At 49.4% G+C, this 23,166-nt stretch overlaps 1 protein-coding gene across 1 annotated transcript in view; it reads left to right on the top strand.

The window, feature by feature from the left end:
- LOC149349505 (cell adhesion molecule Dscam1-like) overlaps positions 1–21,686 on the top strand; it is a 522,475-nt gene extending 500,789 nt beyond the window's left edge. Inside the window, exons 18-26 of the mRNA XM_089578475.1 lie at positions 192–432; positions 4,468–4,749; positions 5,055–5,528; positions 8,603–8,838; positions 10,987–11,083; positions 13,028–13,070; positions 13,222–13,346; positions 14,114–14,200; positions 16,377–21,686. Of these exons, the coding sequence (XP_089434601.1) occupies positions 192–432; positions 4,468–4,749; positions 5,055–5,528; positions 8,603–8,838; positions 10,987–11,083; positions 13,028–13,070; positions 13,222–13,346; positions 14,114–14,178 (1,563 nt within the window). The 3' untranslated portion in view covers positions 14,179–14,200; positions 16,377–21,686. The remainder of the gene's footprint in view (positions 1–191; positions 433–4,467; positions 4,750–5,054; positions 5,529–8,602; positions 8,839–10,986; positions 11,084–13,027; positions 13,071–13,221; positions 13,347–14,113; positions 14,201–16,376) is intronic.
- Positions 21,687–23,166: the final 1,480 nt, after the last annotated feature.

Genomic DNA, 23,166 nt, shown 5'->3' with positions numbered 1-23,166 from the left:
CGTGCGACAATAACTACTTAAACTGCTCCTTCAGACGGACATTGATGTACCCTTATGCGCCATAAAACCCAACACAGCACATTGCTGCAACGGCCCGTCTGTCCAACGTAAAGTTTACCACATAAGAAAAGCAGCTAAAGCTGTCTTTCCAACGCTGCCACGTCGTGTGAAATGTTTCGTATTCATTTCAGAAACCACACCACGACCACAAAAACATGCAAATCAGCGGCTACTACGTGGGGTACAAGCCTCAGGGCACCAGCGAGCCCTTCATATACAAGACGGTCGAGGTGGACAACAAGGGCGTCAAGGAGGAGTTTGTCATAGGCGGCCTCCAGAAGAACACTAAGTACGTGATTGTCGTCCAAGCGTTCAACGGCCAGGGGGCCGGTCCCGCCGCCGACGAAATCGTTGTCAAGACCTACGAATACGGCAAGTGGCAAGCGCTATACACTGCCTCTTTGCAGCCGCAGGCTCACTATAAGAAGGCATCTGCTATCGTGCGCAGCCATCTATCAGTACTCGCACACGCTCCACGTAGTTCAAAGTCTAGGATTTGTTGTCATCAGTTTCAATTGTGAGGCAACTGTCGGACAAGGACAATGTGCTGTTATGGAAATACTGAAGGTAATGGCCCATTCTTCCGAGGCGTAGCAAAACCTTTCGTTTAAAGTTTGTCAATTGCTCGCATGGAGTAGTTAAGACTATACCATAGAAAACCAACGGAAAATATTTCTGACAACAGGAACAAAGTTAATAGTGCTCAGAAAAATGCAATCCTGCGAGGGGAAATCTGCTGATGTGTTGATGGAAAAATTGCGTTCGTAAAGGATTTCCCGTTGAAAAATGCGCTTGTCCAAAATTTCTGGGTATGATGTTTGGCCAAACAAGGTTGTCTTTTTTATATTTTGCGAAGCCTATGTTTGTCCTACACTCCATAAAGTTAGAGAAACTCAGTCAACTATAAGAACAGGCTATTTTTCAGGAAAATATGCTCGACAACAGACCACATTCGCATTATCATTCAGGTTATAGAGAAATGTGCAGAATACAATGAGCCCGTATAGGGAACCCAGGGTGGTCGTGCGACGACAGCGCCACGTTCCTCCCCTGGCGGCGAGCAGTAGCCGACTGGAATTACGCGCTGCTGGCGCTGCCGGTTTTAAAGGCGGTGGCGCGCGCGCGCTCTCCACTACGGCCGAGGCACAGCAGTGGACGCTGCACCGCTACTTTGGTGCGCTCATTCGACAGGCATGTTGAGCGGCATTTTCGCAATGACAAAAGCGGACTGCTTCGTGCAGTGCCACAACAGTGCAGACAGCATCAAGGGACGCGATACACCTGTTAAACTGTACCAGGATGTGTAAACATCCTGTTACAGGCGCCTCTTCCCACTTCGCTTGCCCCATTTCGGGGGCTGGCTGCTGCATGAATTTAATTCGTGATAATTTACATGGAAGCGCACCGTAGCTGCGTGCTTGCAGTGGCCTTTAATGCCAACTTTGTAGGCGCATTTTTCTTCTCGAACGAAAAGTTCCAGCTTTCGCGGGCATGGCCATGCCAGCTCTGAGAGAAAGGAATAAGACTGAGACAGCGTAGGCTTCCCAAACTTGCCTTTACAAATATTCAGCAACATGGCACGGCGCAGATTTTTGTGGCTAAATTCAAACTTTCACCTTTGCCACAATTCTCCAGGAGCGCGTACGAAGCCAAAATTTAGACAAAAGAGTTTGCTTAAAAGTTCCTAATGTAAAACACTCAGTACAATGTTTCGAGTGTGTGTTTACGTCCACGCTATTCACGCGAGCGTGTCGCGCGCACGATACCACAGCGCGCGCTTGTGGTTCGGCACCACGCGCCCTGAACGCCGCGTTCGCGCAGCAAGGTTTTGCCTCTGTAAATCCGATATTCTCACAAAGCGTGAGAACCAAAATAATGAGCCGGGAAGGGCGCCTAGCCTCGCAGTGCTTAAAGTTCAGCTGCCTCGCGCGCAACTCAGCGGTTGGTTTTCCAACAGATGAAGCACGCGTGTCTCCTACCTTCCTAGGGTTTTCAGTGGATAATATGCCATGGCCGTGGAGGATTTTTTTTTCTTTTCTCGCACGCCGAAAACTTTTATCCCTCACAGAACACGATTACTTTCTGCAAGGATGCCATATCGAAACAACTAAAGCATACACCTCATATTCCAGAACGGAGAACATCGGTCGAGTGCGTCGCTTTGTTTCGCAGTGCTTACAGAACGTTCGGTATTTTGATGACGGATTTACCCCGAGGTACACGTCGTAAACGATGTGATCGCTGACTTGTGTAAGCCCGCACAGTCATGCTTCGTCCTTGACAATCCTCTGCTAAACAGAGTACACATGACTAACGACTTCTTTAATCAAGTTCGCTTTCCGAAATAGCTGTCAAGTTGGCAGAAATTTTTGAAGCCGCACTGCAGACGGTACATTGCGACGCGCCGCAGATGCAGCAACACAGTTCTGCACGTGCACGCAAGAAAGGGAATGCGGCGGCGAAAGGAGACAGCGCGCAGTGGGTATTCCCGGTTTCTATTTTTTCTGCCAGAGATGGCACTGCCCATCAGTAGCAGTAGAGCCGATCGGCGGTCGGGGCCTATAGCGAGTGTTTCACCTAAGATGTTCTGCGATGTTTAAAAATAGGCTTTTTTGACCTAGAAAACTGCTTATTTCGGCATAGTACTGTCAGGGCAAAGTAGTCGGCTGGTTAACTAATACTGAGCAGTTAAGTTTCTAACTATTACTGTTAGCATTCTTATGTACTAAGAGTAGTAAGTATGTAATATCCATTTCAGTTTTTAGAATTTCGAAAGCACAGCTACCCTCTGAAGCCGCCGCGGTGCTTCAGTGCCTATGGTGCTCGGCTGCTGACCCGAAAGATGCGGGTTCGATCCCGGCCGCGGCGATCTCATTTCGATGGACGCGAAATGCTAGAGGGCCGAGTACTGTGCGATGTCAGGGCACGTTAAAGAACCGGAGGTGGTCTAAATTATCTGAAGCCCTCCACTACGGCATTCCTCATAGCATGGGACGTTAAACCCCATAAAACCAATGCAAATCAAACCTAACAGTTACGTTCGGCTATGTGGCCCAACAAATTTTGGCTATTTCGACGAGTTACGTGCTCTGCAGGGGTGGCTTTGCCTGCAAGCTTCTCGAAAGCGCATGCATTTCGGCGCGATGTTAAAAGAGTTAAAAAAAAACATCTGATTCGGTCAAAGCCTAAGGGATCATGCAGGCATTACGTAACCAGTGTGGAGGACGCACACTGCCGCGAAGCGTTTTTGTTTTTTCGTTTCTGAAAAGAAAACAAACAACGCTTCTTAGCAGTACCTAAAGCTCCTAAAAATTGTCTATAGGGACTGCACAGTGACGGCAGGAAAAGCAATAAACTACCATTCAAGAAGAGTGTATGGCAAGGTGCCGCAGTCTCTCCACTGCTATTCACTGGCTGTTTACAGCAGGTATGCAGAGAGTTAGATCGGGAAGAGGCGGTGATTAAAGTTAATGAAGAACACCTTAGTAACCTCTGATTTTCTTATGATGTTTCGTTGCTAAATAGCTCGGAGGGGGGAGGGATTTCAGCGCATAATTGAGGACTTAACACTCAAAGCAGAATGGTTGAATTAAAAAATAAAGTATTCTTCAATAGTCCTGAAAGGGAAAACCAGTTTACGATAGGCTGCCAGGTATTGGATTGTGTTAAGAGAAGACATTTATTTGGGACAAGTAGTGACCACAGATCTGTGCCTTGAGAATGGAAAAGCTAGCAGAATAGGAATCTGGTTAAATGCATTTAGCAGGTACTGTGAGCTCACGAACAGCAGCTTACCAGGATGTTTCAAGGTTAAAAAGTATGTAATAGTTGTGTCTTGCCGGTATCCACCTATGGGGCAGGAAGTTGGAAGCGAAGGGAATTAAACTGATGGAAACGCAGCAAGGTATGGAAAAAAAATTGCAGGGGCACCGTTAAGTGACAGGGAGAGAGCAGAGTGGGTCAGGGAACAAAGTGGAGTCAGTGACATATCCTAGCTGAAATCAAGACGAGAGAATGCAAATCGGAGGACAGATAAACAGGTGACGGAGTGGATTCCGTGAGAAGGGGAGGGCAGAGAGTCAGCTGGGCAGATTAGAGCAAATGGCAGTGGCTGATGATGACGATCGTAGTCATGACCTCATATACCTGAAACCAAACCTCTTGCATGGGTGGCTATTCACGACTGCGTTCCCAAGCAGAAAATGTTGCGCACTTACCAAGTCTGGTTGCGTACTGTGGACTTCTAATGCCACGGAGAATCCAACCAGCAGGAATCCTCTCACACATTGCGAAACATCTGCAACCCCCCCCCCCCCCCCCCAATCCCCCTCCCTTTTTTTTTCTTAAGTGCAAACCATGTAGTAAAAATATGAAATGAGGGTGCGATCGCTTACTGTGCCTTTGCAGATCCGCCACGCTCTCCGCCGCTGCGGGTGATCGCGACCACGTCCACGTCCGTGCATGTTCGCTGGGAGCCAGCGGGCAAAGACAGCGTAGTGACCGGCTACATCCTTCATTACAAGCACTCGGCGTCTGAATGGAAGGAGGAGCAGCTGCACAGCTACCAGACGAACAAAATTCTCGACGGCCTGCTATGCGGTACCACCTACCAACTCTTCCTCACCGCTTTCAACGACATCGGCCGCGGAGAGCCTAGCCCTGTTGTGGAGGTCACCACAGAGGGCAAAGGTACGTGTACTTCGTTATTGTCTCCCATCAGCTTGCTTCGATGGCCACACATGGTGTATTCTGACCTACAAGAACGTAACTGCCCTCCCACAGCATCGTGATTTGTCGAGATCAGGATTTCGCAGGTTTCAGCTTGGAAACCGAGCAGCAAAGAGTAGATGGGCACAGCGCATGCATTCGTGTCCAAGTTTGCATTATGACTTTCGAAGGAACATTCTCCTGGAGCTTATTCTAACGACAGTACGCTATGTGCATAGCTGCATAGTCTGCTTGCGCCCGGTGCTAACGAGCCCGTCGCTACGCAGCGCCCGTGGCTCCGCCCAGCGACTCGTTCGTGTCAGCCAACATGTCGTCGGCGAGCGTGAAGCTCAAGGCGTGGGCCGATGGCGGCTGCCCTATCCGCCACTTCGTGGTGCAGTACAAGCCGCAGAGCACGCGCGACTGGATCGTCGTCTCGAACCACATCGTGCCGGAGCAGCAGACGCTGCAGCTGAGCGACCTGAGCCCGGGCACGTGGCACGACCTACTTGCCGTGGCGCTCAACGACGCCGGCAGGACAGAGGCCGACTACCAGTTCGCCACGCTAACGCTACAGGGCGCCACGGTGCCGCCTCCGTCCGCCGGGGGCTCTTCGTCCGGGAACCGGCTGGACGACGCGGCGCTGCTCGTGCCCGTGCTCTGCGCCGCCGTCGTGCTGGTCGTCATCGCGGCCGTCGCCTCGTTCGTGGTCGTCTGGAAGCGGCGCGGGGACTCCCTGCCTGACGCCGCCTCCGACAACTGTGAGCGCCCTCTTCCCACACTGATAGCGCAGAGAGCTCCGCGCACTTTCGCACACGAAGAGGATGGCGCAGTGGCTCTCCTGAAGAGAGATGCGAAAACGTTCTGTGCCGCACGCTGAGGCGCGAAAGAGCCAAAACACCTTATAAAGAAAGAATTGCATTCTCATATTTTTTTTTTTTTTTAGTTTTGAAGTATCCCCTTCTTCCGACTTCACGCACAGCTGACTTTGGCGGCATTCAGAAGTAAATGATGATTGTACACTTTTTAAAGCAGCTACTCCCGGATTGGTCTGTCGGTGCCTGTTAGGGAACTTGTTCAGCACTGTGCTGTACTGAGCTCTGAGCTGAGGAAGAAACGTGTGGCGATGACCTTGCAGAAAAGCCTGTACAGCAACCCAAAATACACGCCTCTAAAGCTGCGGTTCTTAATTTGCTGCATTCTGACGTGCAGAGTTCTATGGGAGCGAACTATACTGGTGAGCATTGAATATCATTACGGCGAGCAAAAAAATTGGCGGGGTTTTAACGTTAGTACATCGAGTAGACGTGCGAAAACGTGCGTTTAGCTTGATTGCCTCGCGGTTTTGCTTTGCTGGGTCGTCGGCACGTCCGGCGACGATATTAGACTCAGGTTAGGCTCTGATCGAGGTTAAGTTGATGTGATCTGTTCGCGGCTCAGATGGAAACTGAGGAAGACGACGATGTGCAATGCACAGCGCAAGAGTGCGTTGCAGTTCCACACAAGGCGTGTTCGGCTGCGGCGATAGCATAGTGCTCTCGCGCAGCGGCCTTTAAAGCTGATCTGTTCGTGCCGCCGTTGGTTTGACTCCCAGTCGGGAATATTAATGTGATTTCTTTTTTAACTCAACGTGGCATCGCTGTTGCTAGGCAACGGCACAAGATCCAAAACTGGCTAGATTCTTGGCCGGTGAGGTGACCGTATGAGTGCTTTCGCACTAAAAACATTGCCGAGGCTTTCCAAATGAGTTCTTTAGGGTGACACTGATGATACGCAATACAGGGGATATCTCCCGCAGAATACGCATCATACTCGATGAGCGTCCATGAATGGCCCTCGAAACGGTCCTGGGCATGATGGCTAAAGGCTTGAAATCAGCCTAGGTAAATTTGTGACACGATAACAGTCCAAATGCCCACAACCTATTGTAGTGCTTGTAAGGCCGACAATGTATTATATTTTCTTAATGTCGGGTCTACTTTCTGTTCTCTCTTTGAAAGCTGGTGAAGATGAAAAGATTAATATTTTAAGACGGCGAGCTTAAATTCGCCTCAGGTTTGGTTTGGTTTATGGGGTTTAACGTCCCAAGGCGACTAAGGCTATGAGAGACGCCATAGTGGAGGGCTCCGGAAATTTCGACCACCTGGGTTTCTTTAACGTGCACTGACATCGCACAGAGGCTTGCGCGGAATATTCAAAAAATGAACATACTCCAACTGTTTCAACCTTCAGTTTACTTGTCGGCAACTCCAAAGTTTTAGGCTCTGAGAGATTAAATACGCGTCGTTTAGACATCTTTCTTAAGATAGCGTTCTTTAGGAATGACGTACCAATGCAGATATTTTACACTATGTACACTATATGTGTACACCTCACACAGCCTCCTATACCTAACATGAGTCAACGGTTAAAGAACGAAAAACTGGAACGTGTCACGGGAATGGGATCTGATGCAGCATTGCTCGCTGTCGCGCAGAGCAAACAGGGGTGCTTTTTTTTTTTTTTTTGGGGGGGGGGGGGGGGGGGGCTCTAATTGTTCGCCAAAACTGAATAGTAAACTCAGTACCGGGATGGATACGAGGAAAGTTTCAATTAAAAATCCATAGAGCGATGAGAGAAACTTCAAAATGGCGCAAAATACGAAATTTCCGCAGTAGGAGCACAATGTCGAAGGCCTCGCACCTAGCAGCGCTCCGCTGCTGGCTGCTGACACGGTGGACTAGTTTCTGGGTAGCCACGGTCGCTATCAGAGCTCGCGAGCGATAGCAGCCTTGCGCTTTTCTATGGATTGGTGCACTTCCTTCACACTATTCAAGAAGAGTTTGCAATACGCCTACACTTATAACCGAGGCCTGGAGGCCAGTATTGCTAAGGACGCTTGCACCTCCTGTGCTTACTTCCAGCGGTTTAAACGTCCATTCCACTTTAATTTTTTTAAACCCAAGGTTCACGTTAGTCAAATGCTTTAGGGGAGTCCCCCAAGGTGGAGTAGATTTGTACCCAGATTGGGGGATTCCCCTGAAACATTTGACCAACACAGTTCCGACTTCGTGTTATTGATCAATTCGCTCTCGCCCTACCGTAAGCTTGCCATCCCGGTTAGCTCAGTTGGTAGAGCGACTGCTCTGGTGTAGTAGTGATCCCGGGTTCGAACCCCGAACCAGGACGTATTTTTCTTTAACTACGAAGTTTCTGAGAAAGCTGTATAGCTTTCCTTTGTAGCCGTATGGCTGCGCTCGGGTGGATGCCAATGAGTAATTACTCCCTTATTATAAGGTTCACGTTACGTAGAAAACCATGAATACAGAACGAAAAATATCAACTCTTTGTTCACCCCATGATATGCGCGTAGTTCTAAGTAGAATGTTATAAAACCTTGAGCAACCTGAGAAGATGAAGCGTTCCACTGGACGAAGCCTGTCGCAATGTGTACCCTGACAGTTCACGAAATTAGCGGTGAGCTCTGGCAAAAATGCTCTTGAAGTTTTCAGAGGACACTGGCCTTGTAGGGACAGTGTCAGATAAACCAGCGGAGCGCTTGCCGACAGACTACTGTAATCCCGCTGCCTGCACACAAACACCACCACCACGACCATCGTGAGTACAGTCAGTATGGTGCTCAAACACCATGAAGGCGCTGCAGACCACCGTAGTACATGTTTCATTCAAGCATTCAACTGAAAGCATGCGCTTCCCTAAACTCGTCATTTGGGCAATAACATATATTCCGGAATGAAATGCAGTTTGTGGAATACCTTATTCTTTAGCTTGCACTGAATTTTTGCAGAGTAGAAAGCGCGAACGAGGCTGTAGCCAAGTGGTTGGCGGTGCGCAGATGCGCGTGGCTCCCCCGGCCGGCCGGACGACATGTGTCTGAGCACGTACGGCAAGACGACCAAGGGCGACGCCATGTACGAGTCGCAGCGCGAATCGTTCTACTACCCGTCGCCCTACGCCACGAGCCACATGGCGTACTACGCGGGCGGCCGCTCGGCCCAGGACGAAGGCACGCTGCGTCGGGCCTCCCGCGGGGCCAAGGAGCACACCTACGACGTGCCGCACCGCCTCAAGGTAAGGCGCCCACGGGCGGACTTTGAGGGTTACTGACTGGGCACACGCTGGCACGTGATGCAATGTGGCTGTCATGATTCCTGCACAAGCGACGCCAAGATGATTTTGGCGCTCCACGCGGAAAGGCAAGTTTTCTCTTGACTAACAAATGTCGCCAGGCTTCCTTGCCATGGACAACAGCGGCCTCCTTGTGCACTTCGCTAAACTTAAACGCGTACTAACTTAATAGATCTTACAAGACGTCTGCAATAGCAAAGCATACAGGAGAGACGGTGTCGCCGGAGAGCTTATTCTGGTGTTGCGGCATTAGCTCAACGGTTATTTTTTTCTTGCGGAAAGAACCAGGTGAGAAGAGAACAAAGTAATGACAACAACGCACAGAACAGCATCCTCAAGGGCGCCTATGCTGCGAACACTGGAATAAATATTTTTGTCTTTGTTCTCTTTCTCTAGTGCTGCTCTGTCAAAAAGGAATGGCGGAACTCCGGATAGCCGATGAAATTTTCATTTGGACCAGTTAGATCATCATGCTAGAGCCTTCGCCGCGCAAAAAAATGCGGACGGGACAGACGAAGAAAAACAGACAGCACCAGTCCTATGATTTGTGCTTCGCCAGTTCCGTCCGTCTTTTGCGCGTCGCCAAGTCTCGCAGAACAGCCACTCATATGAGGCCCGCAATTCATTCGGTGACAACTGTCATCTTGGCGAGCAGTGTTGAACAGTGCAACGTTAGAATTGCTCTTGTTCAAGAGGAAAGATTGATTGATTGATTGATTGATTGATTGATTGATTGATTGATTGATTGATTGATTGATTGATTGATTGATTGATTGATTGATTGATTGATTGATTGATTGATTGATTGATTGATTTATAAAACACAACTGATCACTCTAGACCGTACGCCTCTTAAACCTCAAAAACTAGCGATTCTTAGCGGCATTGAGCATAGCGTTTCTGTGTACAGTTAGGGACACTTAGCATCGCGCGTACAGTCACCGTCACCTCTACCGCTTACTGCGTACAGCGCGCCGTCAGCGCGCAAGTGCACATCGCCCTGAGGGCGCCAGATGGCGCCAGCTGCCGCCCTTCCTCGCCCCCTTCTGTTGCTTTTTATTTTTTATTTTTCCACTGTTTTTTCTCTTTCATCCTTTTTAAGGCGGAAACCTTTAATGCCTCATCGTTGTAAGCAGGAGTTGGCGACAGAAATGTCACGCTTTTCAATTGGTTGAAATTTAGCCTATTTAAGCTTCCTAGTGAAACCAGACAAATAGATAAAACCGAGTAGGAATTTGGTCGAGTTGGGGAATCGAACCAGGGTCTCCGGAATGCGAGACGAGCACGCTAACCACTCCTCAACGCCCGCTCGATGGTTTGGAATAAACAAAGGCGCGTCTAGTGAATGCCGTGTCTTCGTTTACTTCCATCTTCCTCCCTTCCCGTTATGGCGAGGTTCACGTGTCCACCGAGATATGCGAGACAGACACATTTCCTTTCCTCAAAAACCAGTTTACCGACGATGCGTAGAGCCGAGCGGGCGATGGCGTTCTGTGGACTCCCTGGCAGCGTTGCAAGACGCTGTCGCGTTCCACTCTTAGAGGCGAAGCTTAACATCTTAACCACACATCAGTGACACAAGCAGCAACACCGCGCTAAGGCTTTCGCCTCACCGCACTTTAGGTCAGCAAAGTGCCCCCCTGGATTTTTTCTGTCAACTGGTAGGATACGTATGCCGTGTTCACCCGCTGCGAACGGAACAGCCATAAGCCGTCACAGTAATAATAATCGTCATGCGGGCACATCTGCCGCGTCGGTACAAATCAGCGTGTGCGCACTGGCGGCGCGCAGAAGCAGATCACAATAGCTGATCGCGGATGGCGCTATGCTACAACTCTCAAGTCTCGGCTGCTACTGTTGGCGCTACCGCTACGCACGGCTACTGTGCGCATGTGTAGATAGCAGAACGTTTTAACTTGCCGCTACCTCACTACCACTACCGGTACCGAGCGTGCTGCTCATGCACATGCCGCACTGGCGCAGCTAGCGTCTGGTGGAAGCGATGTGCGGTACCGCTATGCTCAATCCGCATCACTTTTAAAGTACTGTTTAGGATTGCGCTTCATCACTTCGTGTTTTTCTTTTTTGCAGCAAAATGGCACGGACGCCTCGAATGAGCAGTATGCTCAGCTGTGGACCAGTTCAAGACACCCCTCTCTTACTGGAGGCACAGAAGAAGACTTTGAAGGTAAGAAACTTGATCGCAGCTGCAGTTTTTGGGATCCGTCCTTTTTCTCTCTCTCTCTCTCGCTTGAGAAAGAGCACCGCTTGAAGTTTGAGAGGAATCGAAAGGTACAGGCCGTGCGTACAAGGGACCACATGCGACAGATGCACTGACGGCTGATTAAGCGGGGTTGCTATATTGGGTTGCACAAACGGAACGGTTTTGGGGTCTAGCTGCAGTTTAGAAAGCATTTATCAGTTTCTTTTCTTTTTGCGCGTCTTTCCACAACCTTCAATTTCAATAACACCAAACTGAGCAACGAGTAGTTTCAACTATGTCGACAAGAACCGTCGTCAGAAGCATGCTTTCTATTTCTGTTTAACAAACCGGCCGCCGCGGTGGCTCAGTGGTTATGGTGCTCGGCTGCTGACCCGAAAGACGCCGGTTCGATCCCGGCCGCGGCGGTGGGATTTCGATGGAGGCGAAATTCTAGAGGCCCGTGTACTGTGCGATGTCAGTGCATGTTAAAGAACCCCAGGTGGTCTAAATTTCCGGAGCCCTTCACAACAGCGTCTCTCATAGCCTGAGTCGCTTTGGGACGTTAAACCCCATAAACCATCTTTTTAACAAACCGATTTCACATAGCGCACTGCGCATGCGCGCGCTTACCGGAATCGACCAAGCTGCAATTTTTGCTGCAGTCTTTATTCATTCTTTATTCAAGTATTCCTGCAGCGCCCGAAGGCATTATTGCAGGAGGGACGTACAACAACATCAAATATTACAAGTGCCATAGTCAGGTGATGGGACTATTCGAACACCACAGTCATACACACAACAAAAGCATGCACACACTCGTGTATATTGAATTATGCTGTCTTAGGATAAAATCAATTTATGAATAAACGCTTGAAACGCTTCCACAGATGTGCAGTTAACCATGTTTTTAGGAAGCTTGTTCCACATAGATATTACTTGTGGAAAGAAGGAATTCTGATATGATTTAGTTCGGCATCTGGTTTCATGTACCTTAAAAACTTGATCACAACAAGCAGATACAAAATGTGGTAGGAGAACACAGATGTTTATCAATCCCGGTTTTGGTGGAGCAGCCCTTCGCGACGTTGCCAGCGCGGCAGTCCTCTTTCCCTCACGCTTTGAATGACATTATACACGCTCACAGTAGCTTTCCTTCGCGCAATTTATCGCATTCTGCTAAACGAAGGAGAGCAGGCGGGGAAAGAGATAATGTAAAGACCATGCACGGCTTGCGTGAGTGCAGTGGTCTCGCAGTGAGCGCCTGCAGACTGATTGCCATAACTAGTGAAGCACCGCAACGGCACCGGGCCAAAGGGAAGAAGGGGACGAACACAGCGCTGAACTGACAACAAATGTTTATTCCGGATGCTAACAGCATATATATACACTTTTGCACCTTAGAAAAAAACAAAAGAGACAGAGAAGAGCGGAAAGTATCAAACCCAGTCACTATGCGCATGCAGCTCTATCGCGTGTACATCGCTCATTTGATATCAGAAAGTTGTGCTCTTTCAACGAGATGGCAACGGAAGGAGTGCAGATAATATTCGCACCCAGCTTCATGATTTCAGACGCCTCAATAATCTCTCGTGCCAGCTTATCCTTATGTTTAGTAACTACTTGGCTGTCTTTGAAAACGGGTAACATGAACACTCACGACAGTGAATACCTATGTGGCGGGCCGCGTTCTTAACATTGTTTCCATGCTCCCTAAGTCTTTCATTAAGACACCGGCCAGTTTGGCCGATGTATGATTGCCGTAAGGTTAAAAATATATAGAAGGAAGCGCACTCCTACTTCGGTGTGTTGTGACCCTTTGCATCAAGTCGAATAATGACTGAAACAACTATTGAAGCCACCAGAATTACAGCCAATCAACACTTCTGAGAGCACGACCCTGACTGGGTGTATGGCGCACCTTTCACGCAGATGCCACGTCTCCGGTCCAGTACAGAGAGGAGACGTACTCGAGGTAAGCCCCACCTGCCCATCCTCCGTGCTGGCAGTGCCGCGCGCGGGCTTGATTCGTGTGTGTGTGCAGAGCCGTCCATGCAGTATGGATGGATGACACCAGAGGCTGCTAGTGAAGCCCCGGTTTCCCTCTGTCACTTCTTCTCTTCCAGTGGCAAGCTCTCCTCGCGGTTTAAAGATGGCGCTTGCCGAAAAGTCCCTTACGATGACTTAGGCGAACCAGAGGAGTTGTCTGAGACTGAGTGTGACAGAGACCACAATCTGTACCAGTATAATGGTATGCTGCCCTTACGTTTGAATGGCCTTTTTGTCATCTTATTCATAATGCATGCACCAGCGCCGCCTTAGACCAGGATTTACTAAAACCTCGGGAGAAGTTTTTAGGAGCTTACTTGCGAGGAAGCTCGTAGCCGACAGTAAGTGCATTACAAACATTCACTGACATGCAAGAAATTTTAGTGAACTTTATTCGGTCTTTCTTAACAGGGCACTTCTTGAAGCTGAGGACAACTGCACGTAATTACAGTAAAGAAATTTCTTTATTTCTTTATTTATTTATTTATTTATTCAGAATACCTACAGCGCCCCCACTGGGGCATTGTTGTAAGGAAGGAACATCATAAAAGCAACAGATGAAATGCAATAATTGAGGCAAATGATGCATAAAAAACAACTTTGGCTAGAACGCACGCACAGCAAATTGATGACATCCCTGTACGCAAGATGGGGTTTTATTTCGAGCCTCACCGGTATTGAATATCTGTAGCTGCCGCTGAGTGCAAAAAAAAAAAAAAAAATTCTGGTCTGTGCACTGAAGAAGCTGTACCTTTCAATGCTTGGCTATCAAAGAGACTTTTTTACTGGCTCGTTAATCCCTGCAGGCTTCATACACATGTGCAGCCGTACGGTACTTCGGCTTGTCAAACATGACCCCACACACGCGGTGTGATGCCTGCTGTGAGATGCTTGGCGTCAAGGCCGCCTGTGATTTAGCCGCAGAGGTTAACCTCATCCCATGCTCTCTTCCTTCCTTTTGTCTTCCAGTGAAAAATTTTGCACGCCAGAGCTCGAATATCGACGGAGCGTATCAGTGGCCCCTACAAGGGTAATTTACGGAAGAGCCTGCATTTGGTAAGGTCAACCGCACGGGTTGCTCCTTCGTTATCGCTAGAAAAAGTATTCATGACGTCGCAGTCTCTAGGATTGACCAGAGATAGCTGTTTGCCGCATCTTTCACTGTGTTCGGAAAAGCGGCGCGCAGGGCAAACATTGCAGCGCCGCCAAAGATGCCATGCGCTTAGAATCTGAACGATCATTCTAGCACGTTGTTGAGGTAGGTCGGCAAAAAAAATAATTAATAATTCTACCAATAAGCCTGCAAAGGCCATGAAAATGTGCCTTTGAATGGCATTAAACTTATGTAGTTAATCTCGCATTTTGTAACTCGGAATTACAGCCACTCGGTTTGTAACATTTCACTGTCGTATGCATGGCTATTTCTAACAGGACTGTAGTAGGCTTGCAATGTCAAGCAGGGTATTCTTATGTTCAAGATTTTTTAAGACGGCGTCAATATTATGTTCGAGTTTTGTGCATTTTGGTGCCATTTCATGTCATGTCATTTCAAATAACGCACCAACGCGGCTTACGTCCATTCCCTTCAATATGAGATGAGAACTCCAAAAAACCTTGTCGGCAGTAAGCCACAGGCGTATAGCTGTCTCCGAAATGCCTACCCTGTTTGCCAAGGCAGCCGGTGTAGTTAAAGCCTCAACCATCGCGTTGTCACAACGACTTTACAACTTCAGCGCTGGTGAAAAAGATTAGGGGACACTCGAGCTGTGCCTTTAAGGGTATGACGCGGCAGCGTTAAAGGCTCCCTTCAGCGGCTTCTCTTCACATGCAGTCACTGTTGTTCCACACTAGGCCTGTTTACATGAACTTGATAGAGTCGAGTCGAGTTTGCTTGTCGGGTAAAAAACCAGTGGTCGGGTTCATGTAAACGCTGTCGGGTCGGGTAAAATAAGCGGCACAGCGAGTCGAGTTAACCCGCCTGCAGGGGGTAAGTTAACTCGCTTGAATCGGGTTAGCGGAAGGGGGGAGGGTAAATGCGAACCTGTTTTTCGCCTGCGCCGTCGCGCCTCCGAGACAGCGGTACCGTGCCGCCATCTTGGAGGCTGCCACTGCCCTCTCCCGCTTGAGCTGTTTGAGGCTTGGTGTCGCTGGAGTTGAAGCAGTCTCGACTCGCTAAAATCGAGTTCATGCAGACACGCAGTCGTCGGGTTGGGCTGACCTTCCTCGACTCGATCCCCTGACTCGACCCGCCTCTGTCTAGTTCATGTAACGGCGCTACTGTAGTTTACGCACATAATGCTACTCTAGTTAGTATCTCACTAATTAGCACGTCTCTAGTTCACTCCACTAATTATCACATTATTAAACTTCAAATTAAGCCAATTATGCCCTCCCTTGGCCTAGTCGGTGGCGTGCCTGGCTGACGAACTGAGACTCGTGGGCTCGAATCCCAACTAAAATTTATTGAAATTTTACTTTGCGTAAAGTCAATTCCTTCGTAAAGTGAATTCGTTTCAGACATGAGCCGACCTTTGATTCACATTACAAGTCCTCTTTGTAAATATTTTCATTCGAGATACACACGCATGACGCCACGTGTGGCGTGGGTTTTTTTTTTTTACATAACAACGCCGCCGCCGGGACGGCGCCGTGTTTTCCGCTGAACAGTATCCTCAACGCTGTCGCGGTAAGACTGCCCGCCAAGCAGTTGCTTGGCAACCTTGAAAGCACACACGGGTAACGCATTGCTTACAAAGTGAAGTCGATAGGAGCCCTATACGCTGCTCCTCCGCCGTGAAAAGTGTGGGTGTGAGTTTTACTCCACGCTCGACGCATGCCTGCCTTTTTTTCATATGTTAACATATACACAGCCGTGCCCATTTGACGTTAACTGCGTTCACATTAGCGTCTGACCCCAAGATCAACGCAGTTGGCGACCAAGCGGCGAGAAAGGACTGAGATACTGAAGAAACATGCCTCGTTAGGTCTTGTATACTTTGGTGCTGTGCTTTCAAACTGAGTGTTCGCCGACTTACCGGTACAATTCGTTTCACTCTCAGTGCATTTCTCGTTTATTTAAATTCGCTACCCGGCGCAAGAACTTTTACTCACTGCTCAGGATTTCTACTCGGAGATTTAAGCGCAAATTGAGCGATTTTGCGCGGCGTAGCGAACGGAACTCACCTTTTTCTTCGCTCTTCGCAAAACTTTTGCTGTGAAACTATCCTTGCAGACAGCTGACTCTGAACCTGGCGGCTGATGCATCGTCGGCGAAGAATGTCCTACTGAGATCCAACGCCTGCTAATCGCATACCGACAGCATCCCAGCAACCAGCGTCACTATCAGTCGTTCATACGCGGTTTGTGCAGCGATCTGGCGTGACTTCGGAAGTATCTCGGACAAGACCTGGAGAATCTGGCGCTAGAAGGGAGAAAAAAAATGAAGAATGGTAACACGCCGGTTCGCAAGAGAGCTGTCACAAGGAGCGTCAGCACTGTCGCATAGTGCTGTCTGCATCGACCACATCACTCGACGCAAAGCGCATGCGTTGACGCTGAACAATGCAGGTGGCGAATGATACCTGCGCACATTCACACTTTAACCTGTATGTGCGCACGAACACAAATGACACCAGGGTAGAACGAAACCCAGAACCGCTCGCCGACAGCGTGTGAAGAGAGTGTGCGGTGAACGATGGACGTGCAACCGGTTGTTCTGCGTGTAACCACAATTCTTTGCATCCGGAACTGAGAAGAGGGAACGCTCGTGTATTGCGTTTCGTTCTATATCTGTAAATGCATGCATACGTGCGCACAAACACTCACGTACACATAGATACATACACACATGCATATTGCACTTACACAAACACACGCCGTGCAATCTGAGCAGCTCGGCGTAAGGGATGTCTTCCATTAATCAAGAGACTGCCCAAAGGGTTTCAGTTGGTCTTCTTTTCGATGGCTGCGCATAAATTTGGTCTGCTGCTGACTGACCCCCCGCCCTGTTCATCCTGCCTTTCAAAAGACTGTGCATACGCACCAGGAGCGCTGTTGTCACTGGCCAGTCCGTGTCCAGTGCTGAGCCGACGTCCCAACTTGGAAATTTTGAACTGAAAAGAATCCTTGTGAACGCGTCGCCAACTCGCGGAAACGAGAAGTATTTAGGCAGCATGATTCGCTTTTATTAGTATTAAAATGGGTCCTGACATTGCTCCAAATGGTGCCAGCAACCTCTGCTCATTGAATTTTTCTAACAGTAACAATAATCGATAGTAATAATATTAATATCAGGCGTCGGAGCTCGACCCATACCTTATGTTCTCTTTTCCCTCTTTTTCTTACCAGTCGTTCTTGACGAGCTACAACTGTCCCCGAGTCATACGGTGCGACAACGTGCAGTGCAGAAATACTAGCTTGTGAATGTATTGGTGTTCCTTTCATATGCGCACGTTTTACGGCCCTCTTCTGCGCACTTTGTTTCCTTACTTTCTTTGTCGTGTGCGAAGGGTCGTCGCTTAGAAGAGCTGGTGCCAACAGCGCTTCCTCCCCTCGCAGAGTGGTGATACGTGAGACCTGGCGCTTCTGTCGGCGCCCACTTGGCTGCTGTACACAGCACACCGGTGGTGGAGTGTCGCTCCCGGCTGGGCGTCCGCGCCGAAGCATCTGCGGGTGGTTTTGTGTTCGTTTTTCCCGCCCGAGAGGAGTTATTTTTGTAAACTTAACTCGTCCTCATAAAGGGTCAAACATAGTTCCTGGCAACGCTGACCTCTTGCGGGCAGTGCGTGTATCTCCCGCGAATGGTCTCTATCGCAGCATGAGCCCACAGGGTGCATGAACTGCACGGATCCTGCTGGCGTCACGGCGCTCGTCTCATCTTGGCAAGCGCAAGCATGAAGGGTGTCTGAGTGATCCCCGCGTGAAAATGTGCTGATCTGAAATATTGCCGAGAGGCAAGCAGCAACGTGCGAGTGACGTCGAGCAGTAGCACCAGCGCAGGCATAGGCGTAGTCCCCGCGAACCCTTGTGCAGTGATGGAATCACTGACAGGAGACTGGGGCTAGGCACCCGAGACCGCAACCCCATAAAGTATGTCCCTCCTTCACAAGAAGCGACTTGGACCAGATCTTCACCACCTTCAGTGAATGACCGCCCCATCTTCGGCAGAAGGAACTGGGGAGCAGCTCCCAGCGGGCTTTGCTGGCAGTGATGAGAACGAACAATGTTTTGAGTGTTGTGTTTCATTGTTTGTTCGGCGTGCAGTGCGCTTTCTGCGAGAGTGTGAGTGCGTGACGAGCGCGTTACCTTTCTTGATGTCTGAAAGTGCCTTATTTCCTTGAGAAACTTGTCTGGTATATATATGTACATATATTTCGCGTCATGTGTGTCCTCCCAGCCGCGACAGTAAAGCTGGTGTTGTATACATATGTACACATAAGACGCATATATCCGAGTTCGTCTATACTTATGTAGGTCGCATTGACGCATGCGCACTCGCACGTGAGCGCTTCTGTTGGTTCTTGTTGATGCACTCGGTACCAGGCTGCCAGCGGGAAGCACTGCGTCCCCAGCTTTGCCAGTAAACATGGCTGCCAGGCACGATCTGACACACTTGCCGTGACGTCATTCTCGACCTTCCATCACGTGGAACTCACCGAGCACAAGTCGGCGCGGAAACGTTGAGCAATATCATGAAACGCGCGCGTTGGCTGCTATAGAAAGAAAGCGAAGGACAAGTGGTCGAGTAGAGAGCTTTTTTCCCCGGCTATGAGAAAAAGCGTGTCGCAGTGGACACTTGGCGTACTTGCTCCCACTAAGATGCGAGACCGTTAAAACCATCAAGCGAATACAGTACCCACACCAAGGCCTAGTGAGCTCTGCAGTCAAGTCTAGTACACTGTCTCACTGGCAATGCCTAGCTCGGAGCGAAACGTGCACATGGAATCGGTTTTAACTGTTCAGTGGTTGACTGTGGCAGTGTCTTCAGTTTCTCCCGGTCAGAGGAAACCAAAACTTAGGAACTCGTAGAAAAAAAAACCGAATGCGAACCAGTGCTTCCCTCCTGTTTGCATCGTTGAAGCTTCGCTCCCCCTTCCGCCTTACTGCGTGTGCATGGCGCGGTCTGGTCCGCACATACGCTGGCCGGTGCGTGCGGTCACTGGATGACGCTTTCAGGGCACCCACACTTCATACTATAGAGCAAAGGGTCGTTCTCCTAGAGGCTAACATGTCGATGCCTGCTGATGCTGCGGATGGCCGACCGCAAGCTTTTTCGTACGGACTTCAGTTTCCTCCCTTTTCGCCTTTTTCTTCCCTTACCGCCAGTGCAGGGTAGCAAACAGGTTTCTCCTCCCGGTTAACCTCTCGGCCTTTCCTCCTCTCCCTACATTGGGAACAAACTCTAAGGGGACGACACGCTACACGTGATTTATGGCGCTGGCCAAAAAACACGCCAAAAAACACGGCAGACGATTGAATGCGCGTATTAGTTTTTCTAAGCATGCAGTACTCGTGACTATATGGCAGAAGGATGCTACAAAAGTTGACCAACGGTGACTATCCACCCGATCGGGTATGGGACAACTGTCTTAGTGGCGAGCGGTCAGCGCCGGGCGTGCGTGGCGCATGCGCTCTGCTAGCTAGGTTAAGAACTGCATAACGTAGTGGAGTGATAAGCTAGACGTTGACACCGAGAAACCGCTTCACGTGGGAAGAAAATTCATGTTGTTGCTCCCTTCCATGCAGCTACTTTTACCTTTATCAAGCTTTTTTTTTTCTTTTTCATTACCTTTCCTATATTATCTACACCCGTAGTTCTTCACGGACAGGCATAAACCTTCTAAACCACGCCGATTATTTCAATGAAAACAAAACCCGAAGGTTATTGTCCAGTGACTCGACGCAAGGCGAACAGAGCGGTGTGGGAACAGACGCAGCAGTTGACTGCTTCTGTCTCGAAGGGTGCCCGTCTTTGCGACTGGGACTCGCGTGTGTGAACGGTTCCCGTAAGCATTGTACCGCGCGCACTGTGTCTCCGGGGTCGTCAGTGTCAAGTCGGTTCTGGAGAGGGAGGTGTTTTTGCGGAGAAAAACGCTGCTACAAATACCTGAACGTTGGAAGTGACGATGGCTCCAACGCCTCGTGAACGTCCGCACGCTGGTTGTGTCGTTCGTGCCGTGTCCCTTCTTGCCTCCCCTGCCGCTCATCCAGGAGTGTGCTGCGCTGTGGTCACAGGCGGAGTCACTGAGCGAACATGTGGCGCCCTCGGAGGCGTGGCGGTCACACGCGCGGAGCGAACTGAAACTGCCAAACGCTGATCCCGCAGCGGGATTCCTTCGACAGTATTGGCACCTATCTGCCGACGACAGTGTTAGATCAGCGCTCGGATGTTTTGAGCTACTGCGGCTCCGCATCTTATTGACGAACGTGAATTCTGAACTCGGCGTTCAGACCAAGGTACGGCTTGCCCTAGTTTGTGCCTGCAACGTTACATGCGCGTTCATTTCTCCGCTTCACCCAGGCAGTAACTCAACAGTATTAACAAAGATTCGAAATTATAACCTTAAAGCCCCTGGCGTGACTTCTGTCATTGGACTGAGTGAACATAGTGTTACCACAGAAGATAATTCACAGTTGAAAGTAGCATGCGCGCCAAAATTGCTGCTTTCAAGTGACGTGCTGTCAGCGAATGGTGGAGTCTAAACTTTGCACTGGCACTTGTGCAGACCACAGAAATCCCACATAACGCGGAGGTATATTCTCACAGAAACTTCTCCTGGAAGTATTGTTTCGCTGACGCTGAACTATTGGGAGAGAAGCTGTTTTACGCTCTCTTCTCTCATTTTCCTTGAATACCCCTCGACGACAAACCTCTCACCTTTTCCGATGTCAATACAATGGCTTCAACCGCAGAAACGTCGCGATGCTTCATTTGTTGCAGTTTCACGCTCACACCGCGGGGATGCTAGCTCGGTGGTCGATGTTTGGCGATTTCAGCTCGTGCTGATCACTGGCGATATGCCGCACCACTCCACGTTTATGCTTTGTGGTGCAGCGTCCACTATGTACAGCTTGCGTCACCCTTGTGTACAGCGCTCGAACGACACACTTCCCTGCCTAGCAATCGACGTCTCATCGCCGCTTCTAGCATTTACAGGCAACGCTTGCGCGGAAGCGGAGCCACATAGACCTGCAAGCGAGGTGGACGCAAGCAACTTGCCCGAAAACCGTGGGGTGGTTTCTAACTTTAGTTTTTATTGCACGGTGCACACTGCTCGAATGCTCTGCATAGGATTGACGCAAACTGTACTTATGGGTGACCACAAATTGTGCGCTGTTGTTGAACAAATGTTATATATGTGGTGCATACTTGCCGAAGAAAACCTGCGGGAAGGCTATTCGTTGACTTTGTTGATAAACTGTGTAAAGAGACTGCTGCAACCAACAGAGTATCCAGTGTTTGATGGTGTTCGTGTGTGTTCAAGCGCGTGCAGAGACGACTGTTTTCTTGAAAGAATTAGAATTATACAGTATTCACGACTTAGTCCTCTTGTTTGTGCTGTTTGTGTGGCATCTGGGACTGTTTTTGTTGTCTCGGATAGCCACTTCAAATGGAAACAAAAGTGAACGTTGAAGGACTCGCCGACTGTGTCTACGAAGGCAAGTACGCTCTGTAACGTTCATTTCTCGTTTACTTGTGTAACGACACACTTACCCCTGGCACAAGTGAGAGTATTTAAGCCAATGATCACTTCCAGGTTATCCAAATTGCGATATCGTAAATAAAATAAAGCTAGTGGCACCGGAAAAGAAATCCCCAGGCACAGCGCCCCCGTTCGTGGCCGAACTAGAGCTGATCGAGTCATGGGGCGGTGCTGCCATCTCTCATCGGCTCTTGTCTATGAAGCCAATGTTGCCGTGTCAGGCTGGCTTCGTTTCGCTAATGCTCGAGCACTGATGTTTGCGCAATGTTGATAGCGCCATTTGACCGCCTCTAGTTCCGTCTTCGTAGCATCATTGGCGGCAAGCGTTGGAAGCTCTTTGGAGCAGTAATAAAAGCAGTCTTCGAAATGCTGAATTTGATCTAGCAAGTTGCCACCCTTCGCAGGACCGACGAATGCGCTCGGTTCGCCCAGCGAGACGCCGGCGACAGGTGACGTTCACCGCCGATTGCAGTAACAGAACATCAGGTATAGCTACAGCTGCGTGTGTTTTGTTTTGTAATGTAACACCGCAGTATACTTCAAATGCACGCTACCCGATGCTTTAGAAAAACAACTGTCTTGTGCTTATAATATTAAACATCACACAGATGGTATTCTTAAACAGACACGTGTGATTTAACGAGTGCAAAAGCGATCGGCAAACGCATTAAATTATGTGCACCCCCCGTCATAAATTGATGTAACGAGTCTTCAACGAAGGAATTCAATTTCCTGGCATCAAGGCCGTATCGCTTCAGATTAAATGGTGCACTGGGTATTCCGCACGCTCAGAATTTGGCTGCACATGTCTATTCCAGGCTGCATGGAAAGATGGCGATGATATTTTGTTCGAAGTGTCTCAAGATACGTCCGACGTTCCCAGTCGATTCTCATTAAAGGTACGGCGGACGTCGCTGTAGGTCGACGGCTTAATTCACGCCCAGCGTATACCCGTCATGCTGCTTGCTTCGCGAACATGAAGCTCAGTCTTCGCGACTTTCGAAGAAGAAAAGTTCGCCCACACTTGCATCTCCACACCTCCACAAATGACACAAGTCGGCGTATTTGCACCCTGTTGCGCGCAGCGAGCACCGCTGTCGTTCGCACCATGGTTGCATGCAAGCGACGGCGGCAGGCGACGCCTCTCAGTAGGGATACGCATTCGCTCGGTGCCTTCGTTTCGCACTTAGTAAACCGTACCGTAATCTATCATCTCGATCTGCTCGTAATTTAAGCAGCCCGCTATCGTTATATAGCATATACGCCGTCTGCGCTTTTACACCGGCCCCTGAAGTGCGGGTATAGCTAGGCGCATACTGG

Source organism: Amblyomma mixtum, chromosome 3 (assembly GCF_055824585.1).
Source record: "Amblyomma mixtum isolate Tamu chromosome 3, ASM5582458v1, whole genome shotgun sequence".
In the NCBI taxonomy this organism is placed as follows: Eukaryota; Metazoa; Arthropoda; class Arachnida; order Ixodida; family Ixodidae; genus Amblyomma; species Amblyomma mixtum.
Note: the sequence above shows the minus strand (reverse complement) of the source record. Positions and strands in the feature narration are given on the sequence as shown.